Source organism: Callorhinchus milii, unplaced genomic scaffold (assembly GCF_018977255.1).
Source record: "Callorhinchus milii isolate IMCB2004 unplaced genomic scaffold, IMCB_Cmil_1.0 Scaffold17, whole genome shotgun sequence".
In the NCBI taxonomy this organism is placed as follows: domain Eukaryota; kingdom Metazoa; phylum Chordata; class Chondrichthyes; order Chimaeriformes; family Callorhinchidae; genus Callorhinchus; species Callorhinchus milii.
The window spans coordinates 11,039,070-11,059,595 of record NW_024704758.1 but is presented as its reverse complement, the minus strand read 5'-3'; the positions used below and the strand labels follow the sequence as shown (position 1 = coordinate 11,059,595).

The window sequence follows — 20,526 nt, the reverse complement described above, 5'->3', positions numbered from 1 at the left end:
TGTTGTGAATGTCAGCCTTGTGGTGAGGATGATCTGATCAATTTAGAATGTTGGTCAACAGCCAAACGGTGCATTAAATATGACAAAGGATTCATATGAATATTGTGGCTACGTACACTCAGTTATTTATGATGTATCTTTCACTACAGATACATTTAAAGGACCATAAACCAAATATTTTCTTATCATTGAATCCAAGCTTTCCAGTTATCCAGCTTTTGAACGACTGCGTGTCTGAATTCCCAGAACCACTCGAATCTGGAAAAAAATCTTTCCACTCAGCTCATATAGTTTCTTCACAAACAATGGTGTGCATGTCATAATTTTCTGCATGGCAGACACAAATAAAACATTTTTCATTATTACTGTTCCTAACATTTGGGGAATACACTTCTTCTAAAATTGGATTGGAAACTTAAAAGATTGGCACTTTTATTGTGCCTCAAAAATAATCTGAAAAATTAGATTACTAAAGCTCACAATTTCCCCTCTCTATGCATTGGTTAAAAAAATGCCAAGTGCAACATTCGTGGAAGATCTGTGCCTTCAAGTCATAAGAAGAATGTTCTCTGCACACAAATCTACAGTTACGTAAAAACTCTGTATTTGGAAATGAAGAGCAATACTTTTGAATAACTCCAAACAGGACAATTCTGGCGAATAGATTTTATCCTTTCCTGTGGATATACAAGCAGGAATGTGCTAGTGAACTGTACTCGCTGCGCCATGTGTGTTAACAATTCTACTGTGAATCAGTTGTAAATTTAAACAAATGTGAACTGGCAGTTGTAGTGTAAACTGGGATTAAGTAAAATCTGGAAACCATTAAAGCACTGCAATAATCGCAGAAATAACTGACTATATTCCCAGATGAAGTAACTGATCACCAAGACGCTTCCTATGCTGAATTGTGAACTCACAGGATTTGGAAAACACTTATTATACATCTTGGGGCAGTCATACTGCAGATTTTATGTCAGTTGACATAAAATGCAGAGCAATTATGCAAAACTGCAGTGTAGTTTGGTTTATAATAGCAACCTCAGCATAAAATCTCCCTCCAATTTGGATCATATCCACTAATAATTCTCAAATGGTGCAATTTGAGATACAAATTCAGTTCAGAATCATTCTGGAAAACTAATCTAGTCTCATTTTACAAAGCAAATTAGCAAGAAGGTCACACAATTTAAACGGAGACCAGCATTCCAAACTTTTAAGCCTTTGCAAGCAGGTCAAATATCTTTCACTAACATGAAATTAAGTGTAAAGTTCATTTAGAAGCATGGAAAAGAAAAGTGGTTGCTTTGCACTGGTAGGTTTTATCTCTTCCCAATTCTGAAAAAATATACAAAATGTCAGCCATGGCCTTCCTCTCTCTCTCTGCTTTGCGGCAAAATGATTTATGTGTGAGCGCTGTATAAAAGAGCTACGTTCATTGCTTCATAGTGGCATTGTACGAGATAAAACAAATCTTAAAAACAATTTACATTTGATCTTGTGCACACTGTGGTGGCAGCCATTTTGTTCCTTTTCGACTTTCCTTTTTTTAAAAATGTTTTACCATTTATTTTGCTTTTCAAAAAAAAATACATTTCTTTTCAATGCAGCCCTCTCTTTCAATAACTCAAAATAGCTTAGCAGAAAAGAGACTGCTGCCAGCCTCTCCTTCAATTATTTTTAACTACATTATGTTATTTCTGCTAATAAGAGAAAAATTGGGTTGTGGGTTGTTTACTCAGCAAGCCAAAAGCCTCACTCATAGGGTGGTCCCAGCTCTTAGTTTGGTACACTTTCTCTTTCTTCCCCTACCCTCCCCCATCCAGACTGCTACCAGTCATTATGGTAGGAGTCAGCACCAAGGGAAGGGGAAAGGTGAGCTCAGTGAAGAACATTCTTCTTATGACATGAAAGCACAAATCTTCCGCAAATGTTGCACTTGGCATTTTTTTTTTACCAATGCACAGAGGGGGGAAATCTAGACCATCTGGTCTACATGGGATGTCTGTAATCCCAATAATTAACTGATTTACTTCAGTTCAATTTGCTTCTGTTTTGGCCAGCTTGGTGTCTCGACACACGTGGAAAGCCATAATCATACTTTAGGATCTGCAAATCAAACTCGTGAAAAGTCTACAGAGGTATCGTTTCCATTCTGGCTAGTATGGATTGTGCACTCTCTCTCTCACACCGGAGGGATGCACCATTCACCTCATCATGGAGATTACAGGTAAATCTGAAACAGCCATGGCTTGGGACCTCCAGAGTGTGCATTGAGTACTGTACTGAAGTTTATATTGGTTCCAAAGCGTTCCCAGCACTTTGGGACGTGCTCCTGATGTGAAAGGCGCTTTATAAATATAATTATGTTGTTGTTTAACCACCTCAAAACTTGTTTGCTATTGTGAAAACTAGGAAACATCCCGCTACTTTTCTGGATAGGACACTCCCTACTGGTAAGGGTTTGATTTGCTGGGTCAACAGGAGCTGAGTGGGAAGAATTGGAAGTGACTAGTCTGTTTCTCCCAAGTCTTGCTAATGAGCCAGGCTGTCTGGTCCATTATGATCAGTGATGTGGAATACCTCAGACCTGCCGAGCTCAGGAACTGGACTGCCAAAATCGCTGCAAAGGATTGACCTTAGATTGCATAAAACACTTATAAGCACTTCATTCATTACATTAGATGTCACATAGTAGCTGATTTGCAGTACTACATTTTTTTTTCAAGGATAGATTCAATTTGGATTTAACTTTGGAAAGCAGGATTGACGACGTGCTTATGGAAAACATAACGTTTCGGGAAAAAAGATATAATTGAGTAATGAGGAAGCTGGATGTGTTGCAGAAGGGAGGAGAGCTTGATAGACATGGTGAAAAGGTAGGTATGTGTGGTTGAGAACAATCAGTCAGGTTTGTTTGGCATAATGGTATTTTCCCCTTTCCTAAAAGCCCATATTGTAAGATTGGATTTGTACCAAATTACAAATGAACTTCTCCATCTGGTCATTCTCACATGATTTGACTTTGGAATCAATTCAGTGCAAATGCAGACCAAGAATGAATCTAAACTTTCTCCTCTGGAGAACAATGCTAGAATCATCTGTCAATGGATGGCAATTCAACAATAACAAAATTACATTTGTATCGCTCCTTTCACGTCAGGAGGATGTCCCACGGCGCTGGACAGTCAGAGTTTTGGACCCGAGCTGGGGGTCGGGTTTGGGAGGGTGGAGAGTGGGGAGGGAAGCAAGGTGATCAAAAGCATGATCGAAGAGGAGGGTCTTCAGATGGGTCTTGAAGGAGGCAAGGGAGGGGGCGAGGCAGAGGGACTGCAGGATGGGGTTTCGGAGGGTGGGGAAGGAGTGGTAGAAGTCCCGCCCGCCTATGGTGGGGTGGGCGAGGCAGGGGACGTGAAGCAGGCTGGAGCCCGCTGAGCGGAGGGAGCGGGCAGGATGGTAGGGGGTTAGGAGGTCGCAGAGGTAGGGGGGAACAAGACCATGGAAGGCTTTGAAGGTGAGAACCAGGATCTTGAAATGTACCCTCTGTATGATGGGAAACCAGTGGATGGGGGTGATAGGTTCATGGAGGCTGGTGCGGGAGAGGACACGGGCTGCAGAGTTCTAGATGATCTGCAGCCTATAGTAGGGAGGAGTTGGGGAGGCTGACAAGCAAGGGGTTTGCACAGTCAAGCCTCGATGTAATGAATGCGTGTTATGAGAGTTTTGGCAGCCGGTGTGAGACAGTGGTAGAACTGGGCAATATTGCGGAGGTGGGGGAAGGCAGAACGGATCATGGCACGGATGTGGGGTACATAGGATAGTTGAGGCTCAAACAAGATGCCAAGGTTCCGGACTGGCTTAGTAAGGTGAAGTGTGCAACCATGGATGGTGATGCTGTTAGCGCCTAAGGTGAGGAGGCGCTGACGTAAGCCAATCAGGAGAGCCTCGGTCTTGGCGTTCAACTGAAGAAAGTGAGCTCTCATCCAGGACTTGATGTCCGACAGACATTCTCTCATGACAGCAGTGGTCCTAGAATCAAGGGCGGAGGCAGAGAGGTACAGATGGGTGTAATCCTATACATGAGGAAGTTGACCCCACATCTACGGATGATATCACCAAGAGGGAGCATATAGATTTTGAAGAGGAGGGGACCAAGGACAGAGCAACAACAACTACTATAATAGTAGTATGTTTGATTGGAATATTAGGGCACAACTAATGGTTCATGCTTTGAAAGGTTTGAGATCTGCTGCTTCGTAAAATGTAGAAAGCCAAAGAGCAAAGTGGACAGTGGCACATTATTAAATGGGCTTGTGACCTGAGTGCAGAAGAAAGTTTTTGAGGTACAGCAAAGTGTTTAAATGCAGAGAATGCTTCTGTTGTGCATAGTATTTTATTAATTAGTGATTCTTAAAAAGTCTTCCCAAACCGTAGCAAGCTTTGCAGCATTTTTTCCTTCTATTCTTAACTTAAGCCTTCCTTAATAAGTTAACCTATTGGAGTTTGATGACATTTCAAAACAGCCTTTTAGTTTACATCTCCACTGCTGCTTCTTTTTCAACTGTGAACTAAATTGTGTGTGTGGGGGGGTGGGGGGGGGGGGGGGAAGGGACCTTTGGTTTGCTCTTTATCCCAATAATTTCTTGCGTTTTACTTGGTTACAATTTTTTATAATCTCACAATAGTATTTTTCCAACATCCATTTCAAGGAAACAAGGAACGTGTTCTTCAAGATGCTTAAATTGCTGTTTGTATTAAAGAGCGTTTCTAATGCTCTAAAAATTTCATTCCATATTGATGAATAACCTTTTGCCATAAGCCAGATATTGTATCACGACAACTCTCATGTAAGCCATTCCCGAAACCAATGTGTCTGGCCAATTCCTATACAGTTACACAATCCAGACAACCATGAAATAATATGGTCATTCATCTCCAATCTCTCTCCTTGGCAAAACAGACCCATAATGTAGTTGATCTTACAATTTCACAGTTGTCAATGGCTTATATATTTCTCCTAAGGAACTTTCAGAAGACAGAGACTTCAAGTAATTGCTCTGATAGAAAAGAGAGTACACATAACATTTTGGTAATCCACCCCCAGAAACAGCACATGCAAACCATGAAAGGTTTAACGTCTGAATAATAACTGCACAAAATCAAATGTGATTTCTAATTCATAATGTTTTACACAAAATCCCCATAAAAATAAACAAAAGCGGAAACTACTATTCATATTTCGCATATCTGATTGTAGAGGGAGGCAGATCAAACAATTTCCTCTATTTCATGCAGGACACAATTCGAATTGTTTGTACGCATTATACTGATTTCCAACAAACTTTTCTGTTTACCCAGAATTTGAGAACAAAATAGCTCTTTTTTTAAGTAAATATTTTGCACTTTTTTCTTCAGAACTAACATTTCACACAATTTCGAAGCAGATATTGTGTGGATGCTCTCCCCGTGTTGCCAAACAGAGCAAAGTTTATCTGGTTCAAAATACAGTTGGTTAAAAATTTAACACTATGTAGCATTCTGTAGCAAAAATAATAGTTTAGCTTTTCAGAAGAAAATAAACATTGTGGCTTTTTTTTTTGAACTGTAACATACTCAAATTTGTTTAATCACGCTTTGTTCCAATTTTCAAACAAAAGTGTTACCTTTCTGCCTTGAGGTTATGTTTAAGGTACAATTAGGCTGACATAAGCAATGATTATCTAAGAAAGGATATACTCGCCTTCGAGGGGGTGCAATGTCTGTTCACTAGGTTGGTTCCTGGGATGAGGGGGTTGACCTACGAGGAGAGGTTGAGTAGACTAGGCCTATTTTATCTAGAATATAGAAGAATTAGAGATGATCTTATAGAAACCTATAAGATTCTTAAGGGTCTTGACAGGGTAGATAGTGTGACACTGTTTCCCCTGGTTGGAAAATCTAAAACTAGGGGTCATAGTCTCCGGATTAAAGCTCAGGTGAACTTGGTTCCAGGGAAAAAAAATGTTTTACATGAGCAAATAGATAAAAGGAAAGGAGCTGATGCAGGGACATTAAAGTCTATGAATATTTATTTACATTTTTTGACATCTGGAGATGTTTCAAGTGAAACAGAAGTACTGTTCAAACAAATCTTTCTTTAATTCATGACAAGGTAAGGAGAGCTCAAGCCTGTCTAGACTGATTGGCACATCAGGGAAATGCAGTCAGACAACTGGCTGAATCTCAAGTAGAATTCGTTTCATTTGATATCACACATTATCATGTCTTAAAGCGATCTTAAAGTATCTCAAAGCGATTCACAGGATATACAGTAAAGTTCAATGACTATATGTGGGCGAACACAGCAGCCAATCTTTTCGCACAGCAATGTCCCACAAAATGCCATGATGAGTGTTCAGTATTATTTGGAGGATTGCTGGGCATAATACCTGAGAGATTCCAATCTCTTTTCAAATATTGTTACTGGATATTTAACATCCACTTGAACAGTCAGACGGTTTTAACATCTTCTCCGAAGGTCACTTTGTGAAAAGCAGTAAAGAGATCAAAGGATACGGTGATAGAAAACATTGATAGACATATATTGATAGAAAGCAACAGATGGGACTTTGTGATTGCAAAGTCCATGCCAGTCAGAATAGAATCACATGTACAGAATCCAGGCCAATCAGGATTATATTACATGTACAGAATTTTGTTTACACTGTGTACGATACACAAATTCCCCCAAAAGCTTATCCAAATAACTCTTTGCTCTACAAATACCATGAGCTGGAACTGCCACTCAGGCTTCTTACGCTGTCTGTTACCAACCATTAAGCGCTCTGCCCCCCCATGAAATTGTTGTTACGTATGCGAGAGATATTTGGACTACTGGCCTGCAGATTTTCCTTCCTTGCCTGACCAAGATGGCAAAGCTGAGGTGTTAGAATGAACCCATCTACAATCACCACTCAAAGGGCACATGCGACAAGTTGTCTCATTGGTGGTAAGAATTAGTTTCTCACATAGGTGAGAGTGCTATCAACTGAGCCAGGTTGATGCCTAATTATTTACATACACATACAGTACTTGATAAAGCATATGTTGTACAATAATGTTAGATTGCTGAAGGTTGGACTCCTTATGGAGAAATAAAAAAAACTAGTATAGTAGTAGGAGCTATAAATGTGGGAAAATATGGCATGTGAGAAAATATCTACACTCCATTTACAGGCACTTGGGATTCCTAGAGTACAGAAGGAGCTCTGTTTTATCTCTCATCATCAGTCAATTTATCAGTAACTCTTTTATAATTCTGTGAAGTTCCTTATTAAATTACTTATCGTAAATGTATGTGCAACAACGGAAAACAATGGTAATGTGAAACTCTACCAATTTGGACAAGGAGTTGTAAGGGTATATGTCTAGGGCCAAAGACAGAAGGTGGAAAATACACATGGGTGTGATTATTCAACATAGCGCCAGATCAAAAGGAATAAAAACAAGTAATCAATCAGAATTAATATTTTAATTTCTGTCATTTTATTGCTGCTTTGTATTCAATTCAGGAATGGAGCACTGGGCGATTACTGAATGTAGTCCAAGATTTATAAACCACTGCACCAATTGTTTCAATTATTTCCCCAAACTGGCTATTTTTAACTCATTCTCCAGTATTTTATTACAGACCTAGAAGAATGTTGAAAAGGACAGTTATGTGAATTGATATTTTTTTATTGCACTGAAATGCAGCCTAAACTCAGAGAAATAGGAATACAGTCAACAATAATAAATTGGTCATTTTCAATCTACGACTGTTTGTGGGACATTGCTGTGCGCAATTGGCTGCCGCGTTCGCCCACAAATATACAGTCAATTCACTTTACAGTATATTCTGTGAAGCGCTTTGGGACGTCCTCCTGACGTGAAAAGCGCTATATCAAATGCAAGGATTATTATTATTAGATTAAGATTGTGACTTGGAAATTTAATTCATTAATAGATCACGCATTTGACTGGACAAAGAGATGCACAAACAAGGGAGCGGATATGGTACCACAGGACCCTGGTAAAGGTGTCTATCTTACAAATGGTAACTAAAATATATTCACTGCAAATAACAACAAATTATATTTGTATAGCGCCTTTCATTCGGGAGGACGTCCCAATGCGCTGGGCAGTCAGGGATTTGGACTCGAGTTGGGGGTTGGGATCAAGAGCGGTGGAGGCCGGGGAGAGTTGTGATAAAAGGGTGACCAAAGGCACGGTCGAAGAGGAGGGACTTGAAACAGTGCTTTAATCATGGTGATGGACACCATTTTCATTCCTTTATTTTCTACCTGGAAATTTTATGCCACTTCATTTTGATTCCTTTGATTATCTTGAATAATATAACCATGGTTATCACAAAATATATATTTTTTTATATAGGCCATTTGTATAATAGAGTATGCATCAACCAGACATGGCTTCGGGTTAAATCAGCAAAAGCTGCAGTATAACAGTTTATTAGTCTGATTCACATTACAGGAAATGTTTTGAGACGCCCTTTAGGATGCAATCTCCAGCTGCTTTTTAAAGGTTAAAAAGTTCCTGAAACCTCAAGATTTTTAAAACAGCAGGCAATCCCACTATGGCTTTAAAATTGTAAATGAAATAGTACTTGGGTGTTGGTTAGAGATATATATAAATATAATTCTGCTTTCGGGAGGGGGTATACCCTTGCTATTGGTTGACATTCGCTAGTCATTGAGAACTGACAATTTAACTACTGATCATCAAATCATTGATATTTCATCACAGAAGATCATCATAATTGCATCCTCTTACCCCAGTGAATCTACTTGGAATTTCTCCTTGGCTCCAATATTTATTTTATACTGGAGTGCCCTAAATTATATAACATACTCCAGCTGCAGACTAACTAATGTTTTATGGCAGGGCTATTTATTGGCCATTACATTCCTTTTTAAACAAATGCTTAGAGCAAATAAAGCACTTCATTAAAAATGTATCGTTCTTTCTACATCTCCAAACGAGACAGCGTTTCAAGATTGGTCTCCTTCATTCCAGTGTTGAGGCTTGGTTTCTGCATTCATTAATATTTTAATTATATAACGACAACTAGCATTTAAACTGCACCCTTCATGTAGGATGACATCTCGAAGCGCTTCACAGTGGCATAATTGGACGCCAAAATAGGAGGAAGGCAGATGACCATTGGTATAGTCGAAGAGTTAGGTTTTAAGGTGGAATTGGAAAATGGAAACATATTTTGTCCACTTGTCCACTGAAGCTAACTCTAACCCAACATTCCTTTCCGCTAGCTATTTTCCACTGGATTAAAATGCTGTGATCCAGTGCAATGACTGGCCCATATGTTTGTGTGAAGTCAGGTAGACCTGGAAACTTTCAGAAACACTTATTTTCAATCTGGCATACACACACAACGTCCCAGTTGCTCAAGGCAGGCAAGACCCTGGCAGTTTCCTCAATAGTGTTCACAGCACTAAATCAATCTTGCATGTTCTGACAAAGGAAGTTGAACAAAACTTTCCATACAAGTAAGTTGAAGTCATAAGCCTGAAACGAATTTTCAACTAAGACTTTATTAAATATGAAGTGTTTTGGCATGTGAAATGTAGTTTTATAATCAACCACGGGGCACAGAAATTGCTTTTGTAGCAACCAGATGTAATGCTTTATATAGATTTAACGAAACCTATTTATTAAAATACTGACACTTTTATCATGAATTAGGGTACAATTTAAAAATCAATTCATTAATTGACTGCAAATTTGATCCAGAAGGATGGTGATTAAAATGATGGTGGCAGAAAATTCAGTTCTGAAAAGTTGCAAACCTTGGCATGTGCGCTTTTATAGAAATGAGGAAATCCCATTGAATTACACCCATTACACCACCAAGGTTAGTAATTTTCCCAACCATCAGAATATCACCCTATCATTTTATATACATATTGTCATTGATCATATAGCTAGAGGCATTATACTATCATATATCCTGATTTTTTGTTTCCAACTGGATCAATATTTGGTGTAATACAATGAGCACTGGCCCTGGGACCAGAAGGTTCTGTGTATAAATCTAATTTGCTAGGTTAAAAACTTGCTATTGATTTCTGAAATGGCTACTGTGTTAAGTTTCCAACACTAATCTTTGGTAAACAAAGTCCAAAAGTTTACTGCATATTAAAAAAAGCATATGTACGTAACTCACAAGAAGGTTATGCTGATAGGCTTAGTTGAGGAAGGGCAGGAAGAAGCTCATCTGGAGCATAAATGCTGGCATTGACCAGTTGGGCCGAATGGCCTATTTCTGTGCTGCATATTCTATGTAAGTATCAATAATAATTTAAAAAAATATGACTTAATGTTTGTTAAAAGTAATATCAAACAAATTGTTTGGATGTTAATTGGTAGATAGACCAAACTGTAATAATATTGTCTAACTTCCTAAGCCTTGGGGAAATTTCCTAAGTTGTCAATCAAGTAAAAAATGAATGGGACTATGTATATTCACGGATGAATACCTATCTGACCTTTTAAAATATCACCGTGTTTGTGCATTTAACCATAACATGGTTTGTTTAATTAAGTAGCAGAGAGAGACTTTAAATCAACAAATTTGGTATAACTCCGAAAACATAAAGGCTTTTGATTTCATCAGCAGACTGACAGGACGGTAATAGCTTGAGTGTACAACCAATGTTCCAACCTAATATTATACATCTTTTTCCCAAACAGGTTGGTATCCGATTAAACTCAGTGTGTTTTCTATATTACAAGAGTAAGCAAACCAGCCGCTACCTTCTTCCTCACCTCCAACATATACTTTAAAATCTTCTTATATACTTTTAAAAGGGTGCAGTCATTAACAGCAGCGAGTTTGCTTATTGCACAGTACCCAGTTCTGATAGTTTCCAACAAGAGGTTAATGCCTCATTTTTTAAAACTTTTATTTAAATGTGTTATTTTGTTTTATTTACTATTTGAAACTAATTTCTTTGAAAAAGGATATTAATAGTAATAATAATCGTTTGCTTGTAGTTTGTCCCTTAAACAGGGAGTCAACAACTCTGTACTGTTGAGCATCATCTCCAAAGAGAATATCACTTTTGACAAATATTCACTAGGTTTCTGATGAAGACGCGAAAGAAAGCTAAGTGAAACAACCTCCCATGAGGGTACAGGTATCGTATAGAAACGCTTTGCTGCGGAAGAGTCTTCGCACAATTGTTTATACAGAGAACACGTTAGTGATTCAGTTGGAAATGATGTATTGATGTCAGAAATAAAAATAATAAATATCTGGGAGACTATTTGGCAAAAAAATAGTTTCTTTTTACTTTTGGGACTTGGGTTCAAATCCGGCAGAGTAAGGGATGAATGTCTCCACTCTCCAATGGCTACAGAAGTCTTAAGTGAAGTAAATTATGGGCAGTTCAACACAGCCGCGTCCTAATTGGCATAAGTCCGTGGTACAAAAGTGCTTGAAAGCAGTACTAATTAGTGATAAATTGCCTGTCTCAAGCTGAGATGTACGTTTGAGAAATAAAATGTGTTGCATCAAAGCAGTAGGGGAAGCAATTCTGAATATGGGGTTAGAGTAAAATGTTGAGGAAAGTAAGGCTTGCTGAATTCACCATCCAGCCATCGACATAGCTGAGCTGAAAGCACTGTATACTGTATGATGCTGGGTCTCAAAACAGGAACAATTGTTCCATTCCCCAGCCTTGACCTCAGTAACTTTAATGAGCCCCAACATCAAAACACTGAAATGTTATACTCAGAAATAAAATTATTTTACAGCCCAGCTTATTGGACAGATCAGTTATACTGGATGCTGATATACGGACCAAACCATTAGCAAAGAAACCTATTGGGCTACATAATAATCATAGAGGGGAACGATTCGCCCAAAAAAATAATGACAATTTTTATCTTATAACAATTCTACAAAATAGTGCTGGAGCACATCCAATAGTAGTTAATATAAGTTAAGCATAATGGATTTCCAATATGGGTTATAGAAATAATGTGCAGCGGGTTTAGCAAAGCTGACATGAACTCAATGGCTTTCAAAGAAAGAAGGACCTTTGCATGCACAGGCACAGTAATAATAGCAATGACTCAGGAAGGAGGAAAAGAGATGTGTGAACTACGAATTTCACCAGAGCAGCTACCATTATTGTTTTTGATGGGTTACAAAGAAATTCATTTACATGAAGTGAACCGCCATCTCGATGTATATGGTCTATTGGGCTGAGAGTGAACAGGTGAAATACGCTTGTTTAAGTTGAACATCAGAATGAAGGTCACATCTTGGGCATGCTGAATTGAATACAATGTTCTATCACCAGAAGTCCTGTAAAAACATCTAGTTTCCTTTTTTATAACATTAACTGGTAATGTACTGTATTCATTCCTTATTGTCGTCAGTAAATCTAATAAGAATTGTATCTGGAATAACTGAAAATCTTGTGCCAGGTTTAACCTTGAACTTTATCCTTCAGAGTGGGAGTAATCCTCTGAAATTCCACTGTCTGTGATTTACATTTTCTTTACGGTCTATAAATAGAACCAATTGATTTACATGATCCTCTCCATGGAATATGGCCACGCAAAATATGTTTTACACTCACAGGGGTAGTAATTACAGTAAAGTAGAATGTGAGAATCAAACATGTTTACATTATATAAACACAACATCGTGGTTGATTAAGATTTTCAATAAATATTTTGGTTTGAGCATCAAATCATTTATCACTTTATATGTTACATAATAGTAGAATTATCTTCTAATTTAATATTTCTTGACATACTAGCAACACTGTCAGAAACCAGTTTAATGATCTTCTGTGAGTATCGTACTGTTAGATTTTACTGTTGGTTTAAATTCAACAATTGGCAGATCTAGAAAAGCGATACTTGAAGCTATTACAATTTATTAATGCTGGCAGGATTGTTTTGAATGTAGGCTTTATGGTTACTTGGCTAATAAAGGCCAGGCGATTATACATTTTACTGTCCAAGTGTTAACAATCAGTGATCGGTGATGACAACTTAAGCCTTCAAATGAAAATACATTTGGAACAATTGTTTGAAGCTGCTAAATTATTAGCAAGTATCCAATAAAAATTCCAGCTCATTGGAAATTAGGATCTTAACCCACATAATGTACCCTTGTCTGCCAGCCAAATTTTGTGCAAAATAACATACCTAACTAATAAGCAAGATGTAGAAAAAGTAGCAACTTCGGCTGATGCAATCTGAAAAATTATTAATGTCATTAAAAGCAATGTTCTGCTACTGGATTCATTAGACAGTGAGTTCAAAGTCCCAATGTAGGACGTTGGAAAAATGCTACCAACTGAATCAGGCTGACACCTTATTATGTACATGCAAATTTATGTCAAATGTCTCTCTCTATCTCAATCCTTACATGTGATTGTTACACATATGTATATATCTATAAAATGTTTCTTGTTATATATAATAATCAAATGTGAGAGAGATCAATAAGCTGATTCAGGGCAGAGCACCAAATCACTTTCTGTATGTGAAATGATTAATGATGATGCAATTACATTCTTACCTGTTAAAAAAAAGTCTTCCTGCAATTTTTCTCTTGTTGATTTGCCAAAACATCTATGCTTCAGCCAATCTGCATTAAATTCACTGATGTGTTTGTCAGGCCAGGTGACTGAAATCTGGAGATAAAGACCATATTTGCTGATTTAAAAAGTCGCAGTGAGTCAACCTGTCTGTTTTACATGTAACTGCAATAAGAACTTAAATTAATATTAGTGATAACAAATGTTTCAATTATTAAAAAAATAAAAACAATAAAGCAGCTCAGCATATTTGAGAAATTCTATGATTCTATTAGATACTTGGGGAGGACAAATTTACAGGGCTATGGGGAGAGAGCAGGGGAGTGGGATTAATTTGGACAGCTCTTTCAAAGAGCCGGCATGGACAGATGGGCCGAATGGCCTCCTTCTGTGCTGTCTAATTCTATGGTTCTATTCTAATTGATGCAACGCTAGCTCAAAAGGTAGGGTGTGGATTTTCACTGTGTTCACACAAAAACTACTGAGCTCTATTAGAGCAAATGACGGAGCGGAGTCGAGGAACAATCCACTCCTAAATTGAAGGCACCTTTTTGTTCTGAATGGGATAGAACTAACAGATATCAAACTTATTTTACGTTAACTCCAGTGAAAATTTTCAAACAATTTTAATATTTAATCATCTTAACATAACTAAACTAAAATGCAGAAAACAAAAACAGAGGCCAGCTTCATAAACAATTCTTCATTGAAAGATACCAATGGGGAAGTGGCTCAATTAATCTGAGTAAACACTACTGTTGTTAGTTTAACTTAAAAGCATTATGGTAAAGACCCACAGCTCTAGGAATTTTTGGTAGTGGAATTACCTTTGCTGAATTCGTTAGAGTAACTTTCTCTGCAACCACATTCACATCCAAATCCGCGATGGGAAACTTTCGTGCTTTGGCAGAATGCAAAAAGCACTGGGAACATTGGCAATTATCCCTTAACCACACATAAGGATATAGACTTTCGCTTCCATCTTCCCAACGGACTGTAATGCATCGATCTTTATCAAGGGCCTCCACTTGAATGATAGGTTGAATCATTGTATTCACTTTAAAAGCTGTAGATGTATGTTGTCTGTATCCTTGAAAGGGATGACTGAGCGCTTTCTGTGCAGTCTGTAAGCTTCGTAAAGCATTCTGGTTTCCCCTGCCATAGAACAAACTGACTGTTTTGATGACTGATCTCCACATTTTTCCCCCTTTTTGTAGATAAGTAGAAATATTTCCAGTGCAGTTGCCTCCGACAATGAATCTCCTCTGTAGCCTTGACAATATTCTGAGGTTGGTTAATGGATTAGAATTCTCCAAGCTCAGCAATCAATAGTGTTTCTATAAAAACAAACAGGGGAGGACTTTAGAGATTCTGAATAAGTTGTTATGTGCATCATTGTTGATTAAATATTTGCCTGTTGTAATCTTTGGGACTGGGCACATGAGTTGCATGTTTTTTTAGAAACCAGAGCAACAACGAGTTCAAAGTGACCAGAAAAATGTGCTCTGCAAATTATGGATCAGTGTTGTGTATGACAATCTAATTTGAGAACATTTATCAAGGTTTCTTTTCAATTAACTGAACAGGCTGTGGGCTAACTATCCACATTAACAGTTGCTATGCTACCCCCAAAAGTTGAATATTTAAACATCTTTTGTGACATAGTTCTGTGATCAAGTTCGACTCCCGTTGTTTCAGCAAATTAGAGGGAATTTGATAGCTGTAGATTCCAAGAAATTGATTTGAGGAATATGTAACAGAATACTGTATATTCAGTATATATGTATTTTACTTGCAAAATACAGTACTGTAGATTGCAAACAGCCATTTAATGTACTGTATATTCCCATGCTGCTAGACAGATTTAGATTTAAGTGTCAGCTTGGTTTAGTGGGTAGCATTTTTGCCTCGGGGTCAGAAGTGGGTTCAAGACCTGCATTTGGGACTTGGGAGAGCAGTCGAGCCTGACGCTACCACAAAGTGGTTGGATTTTTTTTTTTAAATTGCCTGACGCTGTGAATGCGAGGAGGGCAGGATGGCCACTCTGGAAGCACGAGACAACGATGTTGTCCGCGTTTGGCTGCCACGTTTCGCCCGCGAAATGTACGGTCAATTCACTTGACGGTATATTCCTCGAGACGTCCGGCAGCGGTGAAGAGTCGCTGCATCAAACGCCAGAATTATTACTGTGGACGAGGTAGGCTTCGCTGCAAGACGCAGGCAAGGAGGTGCTGCCCTCAGGGAGGGAGAGAAGAGAGCGAGCGAGCCAGCCAGCCCAGGGCCAGTGATTGACAGCTGTTAGTTGCTACGGACGGGCCCCATGTCTGATTAAATTTACAGCCGCAAGAGCCGACGGCAGGCTGTGCTTCCTTATCGCTTTTACCTCTAAGGTTGTTTTTTTCGCGTGTGTGTCTCTCTCTCTCTCTCTCTCGATCGATCACCGCGCAATATAACCTGTGACGTCTGAGCGCTGACGACGACACACGTTTGCATCGTGGCCTTCGCCTCGGGAGGAGAGTGAGAGAGAGAGAGACAGAGAGAGAGAGAGAGAGAGAGAGGAGGATTGGGGATCGGGAGAGGGGTGGAAGGCGGAAGGAGTGTACTTGTGGTGGTGGCGGTGGGGGTTAAGGAGGGTGACCAAAGGCACGGTCGAAGAGGAGGGTCTTGCGACGTGCCTTGAAGGAGGCAAAAGAGGGAAGGGTGGAGGGAGGGAGAGAAAGAAAGAAGGGAGAGAGGAGAAGGATGGATTCCCAGAGGGTGGGATGGGGGGGGGGGGGGGGACAGAGACAGCTGATGGGGGGGGGGGGGGGATGGTGAAACAGGCCGAAGCCTGTGCTGAGCTTGTTGCTGATCTCTCCCCAGCTTCTCTCTCTCTCTCTCTCACTCTCACTCTCTCCCCACAATAAACAAGTGGTGGCAGAGGAGACAACACACACTGGGAACCCACGGGCTGTGGGTCACTCACTCACTCACTCACTCACTTCAGTGTTTCACCAGTGCTGAAGCCTTGGTCTGTCCACAGTTTCCACTCTGCGCTGTGCTGATCTCTTCCTCCCCACCAGCACCTCCTCCCTCCCTCCTCCCTCCTCCTCCACCTCCTCCTCCCCCTCTCCACCAGCACAGCCGCGTCTCCGACCTCACCCACTGTACACTGTGGGGACTCATTAACACAGAGAGACACAGAGAGAAAGAGAGCAGCGTTTGGTGTAAACTGGGGCTGTGTTTGTGTGTGTGTGTGTGTGAACAGGGAAGTCTCTGTATCTGTGCTTTGCGACTCCGAGCATTTTAATCCCTTCAAATCTAATAATAATAATAATAATAATAATTAATAATAAGGAGAAGAATGTGGTCGCTCGCTCCGTGCCCGTGTGTGAGACGCCGCTCCGCGGAATTGGCTGCCGCGTTTCGCCCACAAAATATACACCGTCAATCCACTTTCCAGGTTGTTCTGTGAAGCGCTTTGAGGCGTCTCGAAGACCTGATGAGGCGCTACCCGCAACCGCCCTTTATACCTCACATCGATGCCATGACACTTTCTGCCTTCCCCCAACTCCGCAACATTGGCCGCCTCCGCCACTACCTCTCTCCTGAAGCCACCAAGACCCTCATCCGTTCTTTCATCACGTCTCGGCTTCACTACACTGACTTCCTGCTCACCAGACTTCCCCTCCATAAACTGCAGATTATTCAGACCTCTGCAGCTTGTGCCCTGTCCCACACCAAGCTCCATAAACGATCGACCATCCTGACGTCAGTTCACTGTCTCCCAATCCCCCAGAGGATCGAGTTTAAGATCATTGTCCTCACTTTTAAAGTCCTCCACGGTCTTACTCTTTGATACCTGTGGCCAAACCCTTGACTGTCCAGCCCCTTGTGAGGTCCTCCCAATGTGAAAGGCGCAATGTGTAGTTTATTGTTGTATTTGCCTCTACTCACTGAACTTGAGAGCAATTCCCTGTTTCGTGCTTTGAAATGTTTTGATATTATAAGCGTTATGTACAATATAATATTTAAGGAAAATCAGCACCTGAGTCATCTGATTATTGTATTGCAACAAACTATTGTGCAAAACAGTGTATGTTTTTATGTGTATGTGTTTATTTTTCACTCATATACACAAAACAAACTGACGTTTTGATGTTGTCATAAGCCAGTTTGAATAAATATACACAAGACACAAAATATTGCAGATGCTGGAAATCTGAAACAAAAAACAGATGTCGCTGGGAACACTCTGCAGGTCAGGCAGCAACTATGGAGAAAGGAAAGCAAGTCAACGTTTCGGGTCCAAGACCCTTCGTCAGAACTTCACCCCGTTTTTAAATCGGTGTCCTCGGGTTACTGACCCACCCGCCAGTGGAAATAGTTTCTCCTTTTTCACTCTATCGAAAAACTTCTATTAAGTCTCCTCTTAACCTTCTGTGCTCCAAGGAGAATAATCGTCACTTCTCTGGCCTCTCCTTATAACTGAAGTCCCTCATTCCTGGTACCATCCTGGTAAATCTCCTTTGCACCCTCTCCAATGCCTTGACATCCTTCCTAAAGTGTGATGTCCAGACCTGAACACAGTCTCTCGCTGAGGCCGAACCAGTGCTTTATAAAGCTTCATCATAACTTTCTGACTTTTGTATTCTATGCCCCTGTTTATAAAGCCTAGTATCCCATATGCATTTTTAACAACTTTATCTCCCTGTCCTGCCACCTTCAAGCATTAACTTACGTGAACCCCCAGGTCTCTCTGTTCCTTCACCCCCTTTACGATTGTACCATCAGCTTATATTCCAGTTCCTCATTCTTCCTCGCAAATGCATCACTTTGCATTCCTCCACATTAAACTTCATCTGCCACGTGTTTGCCCATTTTTACCAGTCTGTCTATGTCCCTTTGCAGTCTGTTACTATCCTCCACCCTATTTACTACTTTTCCGAGCTTACTATCAGCTGCAAACTTGGAAATATAGGGTACTCCCTATACCCAAGTCCAGGTCATTTATTATAGATCAAAAATAAAAACCATGTTTAGACTCTTGCCAGACTTTCATGATTGTTCAATCACAGAATGTCGCCCTGGCACTGTTGATAGTAGTCTCACATGTTGAATCTTTGAACTTGTGGTCTGGGTTGACACTAATACTGTGCTGGAGGAACACTTCGTTGTTTGGAGATGTTCTTCAGATGAGACTTTACGCCAAGATCTGTCTGTCCTTTAAAGATCATGTGCCACTGCTTAAAAAGAGAGTTTCTACTGATGTCCTGGCCAATAATCCTGCAAATAACTTTGTGGCTGTTTGTGGTACACAGCTGGTGCAAATTGGCTCCCACATTCACCTATAAAATATAGTGGCTACTTTACAGAAAAAATCCTCTGAGCAGTTTTGAATTGTATCAAAGATTTTAAAGGATTATTATCGCCAATAAATGGTTGATCATAGCAAAGGAGCTGTCATCAAAACTCCTATTTAAACATCAGGATTTGTCATTTCTTTAATCTTTTTATTCTGCTTCAGTTCAGTTTTTGTTCTTGCAAACACGGCCAATGCTGATGTCAGGGGGGCCCCTGACTTGCAAGAATTGGAGCTGACAGCATGAAGATCTGACTTCAACAGCGATAGTTACACAATCCTTAAAAACCACACATGCGCAGGAGATCTTTCCCACTCCATATGTTAATTCCAGTTCCTCTTATCCGTACTTACAAGTTCAACTGCAATTACACAAAGTCAACAAGCATGTTGCTTAAACGCGGTTTTTAAAAACACGTTATTTCTGATGGGAAGGGTTGGAGTCTGAAGAAGCAATGTTTCTTTTAAATACACAAAAGCACTTGGCAGACTGCATGTCTAATGCATGTAGGTACAGTCCAGGATTAGCGCTGCACAAGGCAACTGAAACCCACCAGGATAAGGATGTCCCCGACATGTCATTTACACTATATTATTGCTATCTCACTACAGTATATCCTGTGAAGCGCTTTGAGACATCCCGAAGACGTGATAAAGCACTGCGTCAAACGCCAAGATTATTATTGCGATCATCCGTAACACGCTTTCAATCGCGTCTTCAAAAAAAAACGTGTGCTTTCAACCTGCGTCCCTAAAATCCTGCCGCCAACTTCAAAAGGTGGAGATCGTACCACAAGACACGTACAGAAAACAAACTTAGAACTGAGTGCACGGTTGCTGCTATTTCACTTGGGTGTTGGGCGGAAATTGTTACCGAAATCCAGACTTTTTCAGGCGTATCATCAATCAAGGCTGTCAGATTTGTTTTTTTTTGTATTATGGAGCACTATGGCATATGTGCATTTGTGTTAAGGCTTGTGCAGTTCGAAGGCAGCAGAAGAAAATCACAGTGCGAATAGACAGACCCCCCCTTTTTTTTTTCCCCCAATGACCTGGCGCATTTTTTGTCGTTGTTCATCATCATATATATACAGTCCAATCCACTTTACGGCATATTCTGCGAAGCGCTTTGCGACGTCTAGAAGACGTGAAAAGCGCTATATCAAATGCAAGGATTATTATTATCATCATCATTCCAAGAAATAAGAAACCGCAGATAACAGGATGGGGGGGGGGGGGGGGTGGATGTTTCATTTCAAAGACACCTCAGACAGACATAGAATATTTAAAAGGGTGTAATTTCCAGCTTTTGTAGCAGATCGTCTTTATTACAAATATATAAACCATTCTGTATAATTGATGTTAACCCCCCCCCCACACACACACTTAAAAAAAAACCTTTATATCTGTATTAAAATACTTTGTACCTGCCTGCGGTGTTTGCGAGTCAAGACATGATCTATTTTAAAGAGGCAACAAACCAGGAACCAACACACAATACTCGAGAATACTGCAAAATATCTCTTAGGGGCAAGAACAAAAGTTGAACAAATTCGATTTAAATAG

The 20,526-nt window shown here is 39.9% G+C and overlaps 1 protein-coding gene across 1 annotated transcript in view; it reads right to left on the bottom strand.

The window, feature by feature from the left end:
• bbox1 (butyrobetaine (gamma), 2-oxoglutarate dioxygenase (gamma-butyrobetaine hydroxylase) 1) overlaps positions 1 to 16,738 on the bottom strand; it is a 40,235-nt gene extending 23,497 nt beyond the window's left edge. The window contains exons 1-3 of the mRNA XM_007887664.2: positions 16,601 to 16,738; positions 14,447 to 14,956; positions 13,601 to 13,715 (exon numbers count right to left, since the gene is read on the bottom strand). Coding sequence (XP_007885855.1) covers positions 13,601 to 13,715; positions 14,447 to 14,818 — 487 coding nt within the window. The 5' untranslated portion in view covers positions 14,819 to 14,956; positions 16,601 to 16,738. The remainder of the gene's footprint in view (positions 1 to 13,600; positions 13,716 to 14,446; positions 14,957 to 16,600) is intronic.
• Between the last annotated feature and the right edge of the window lie 3,788 nt (positions 16,739 to 20,526).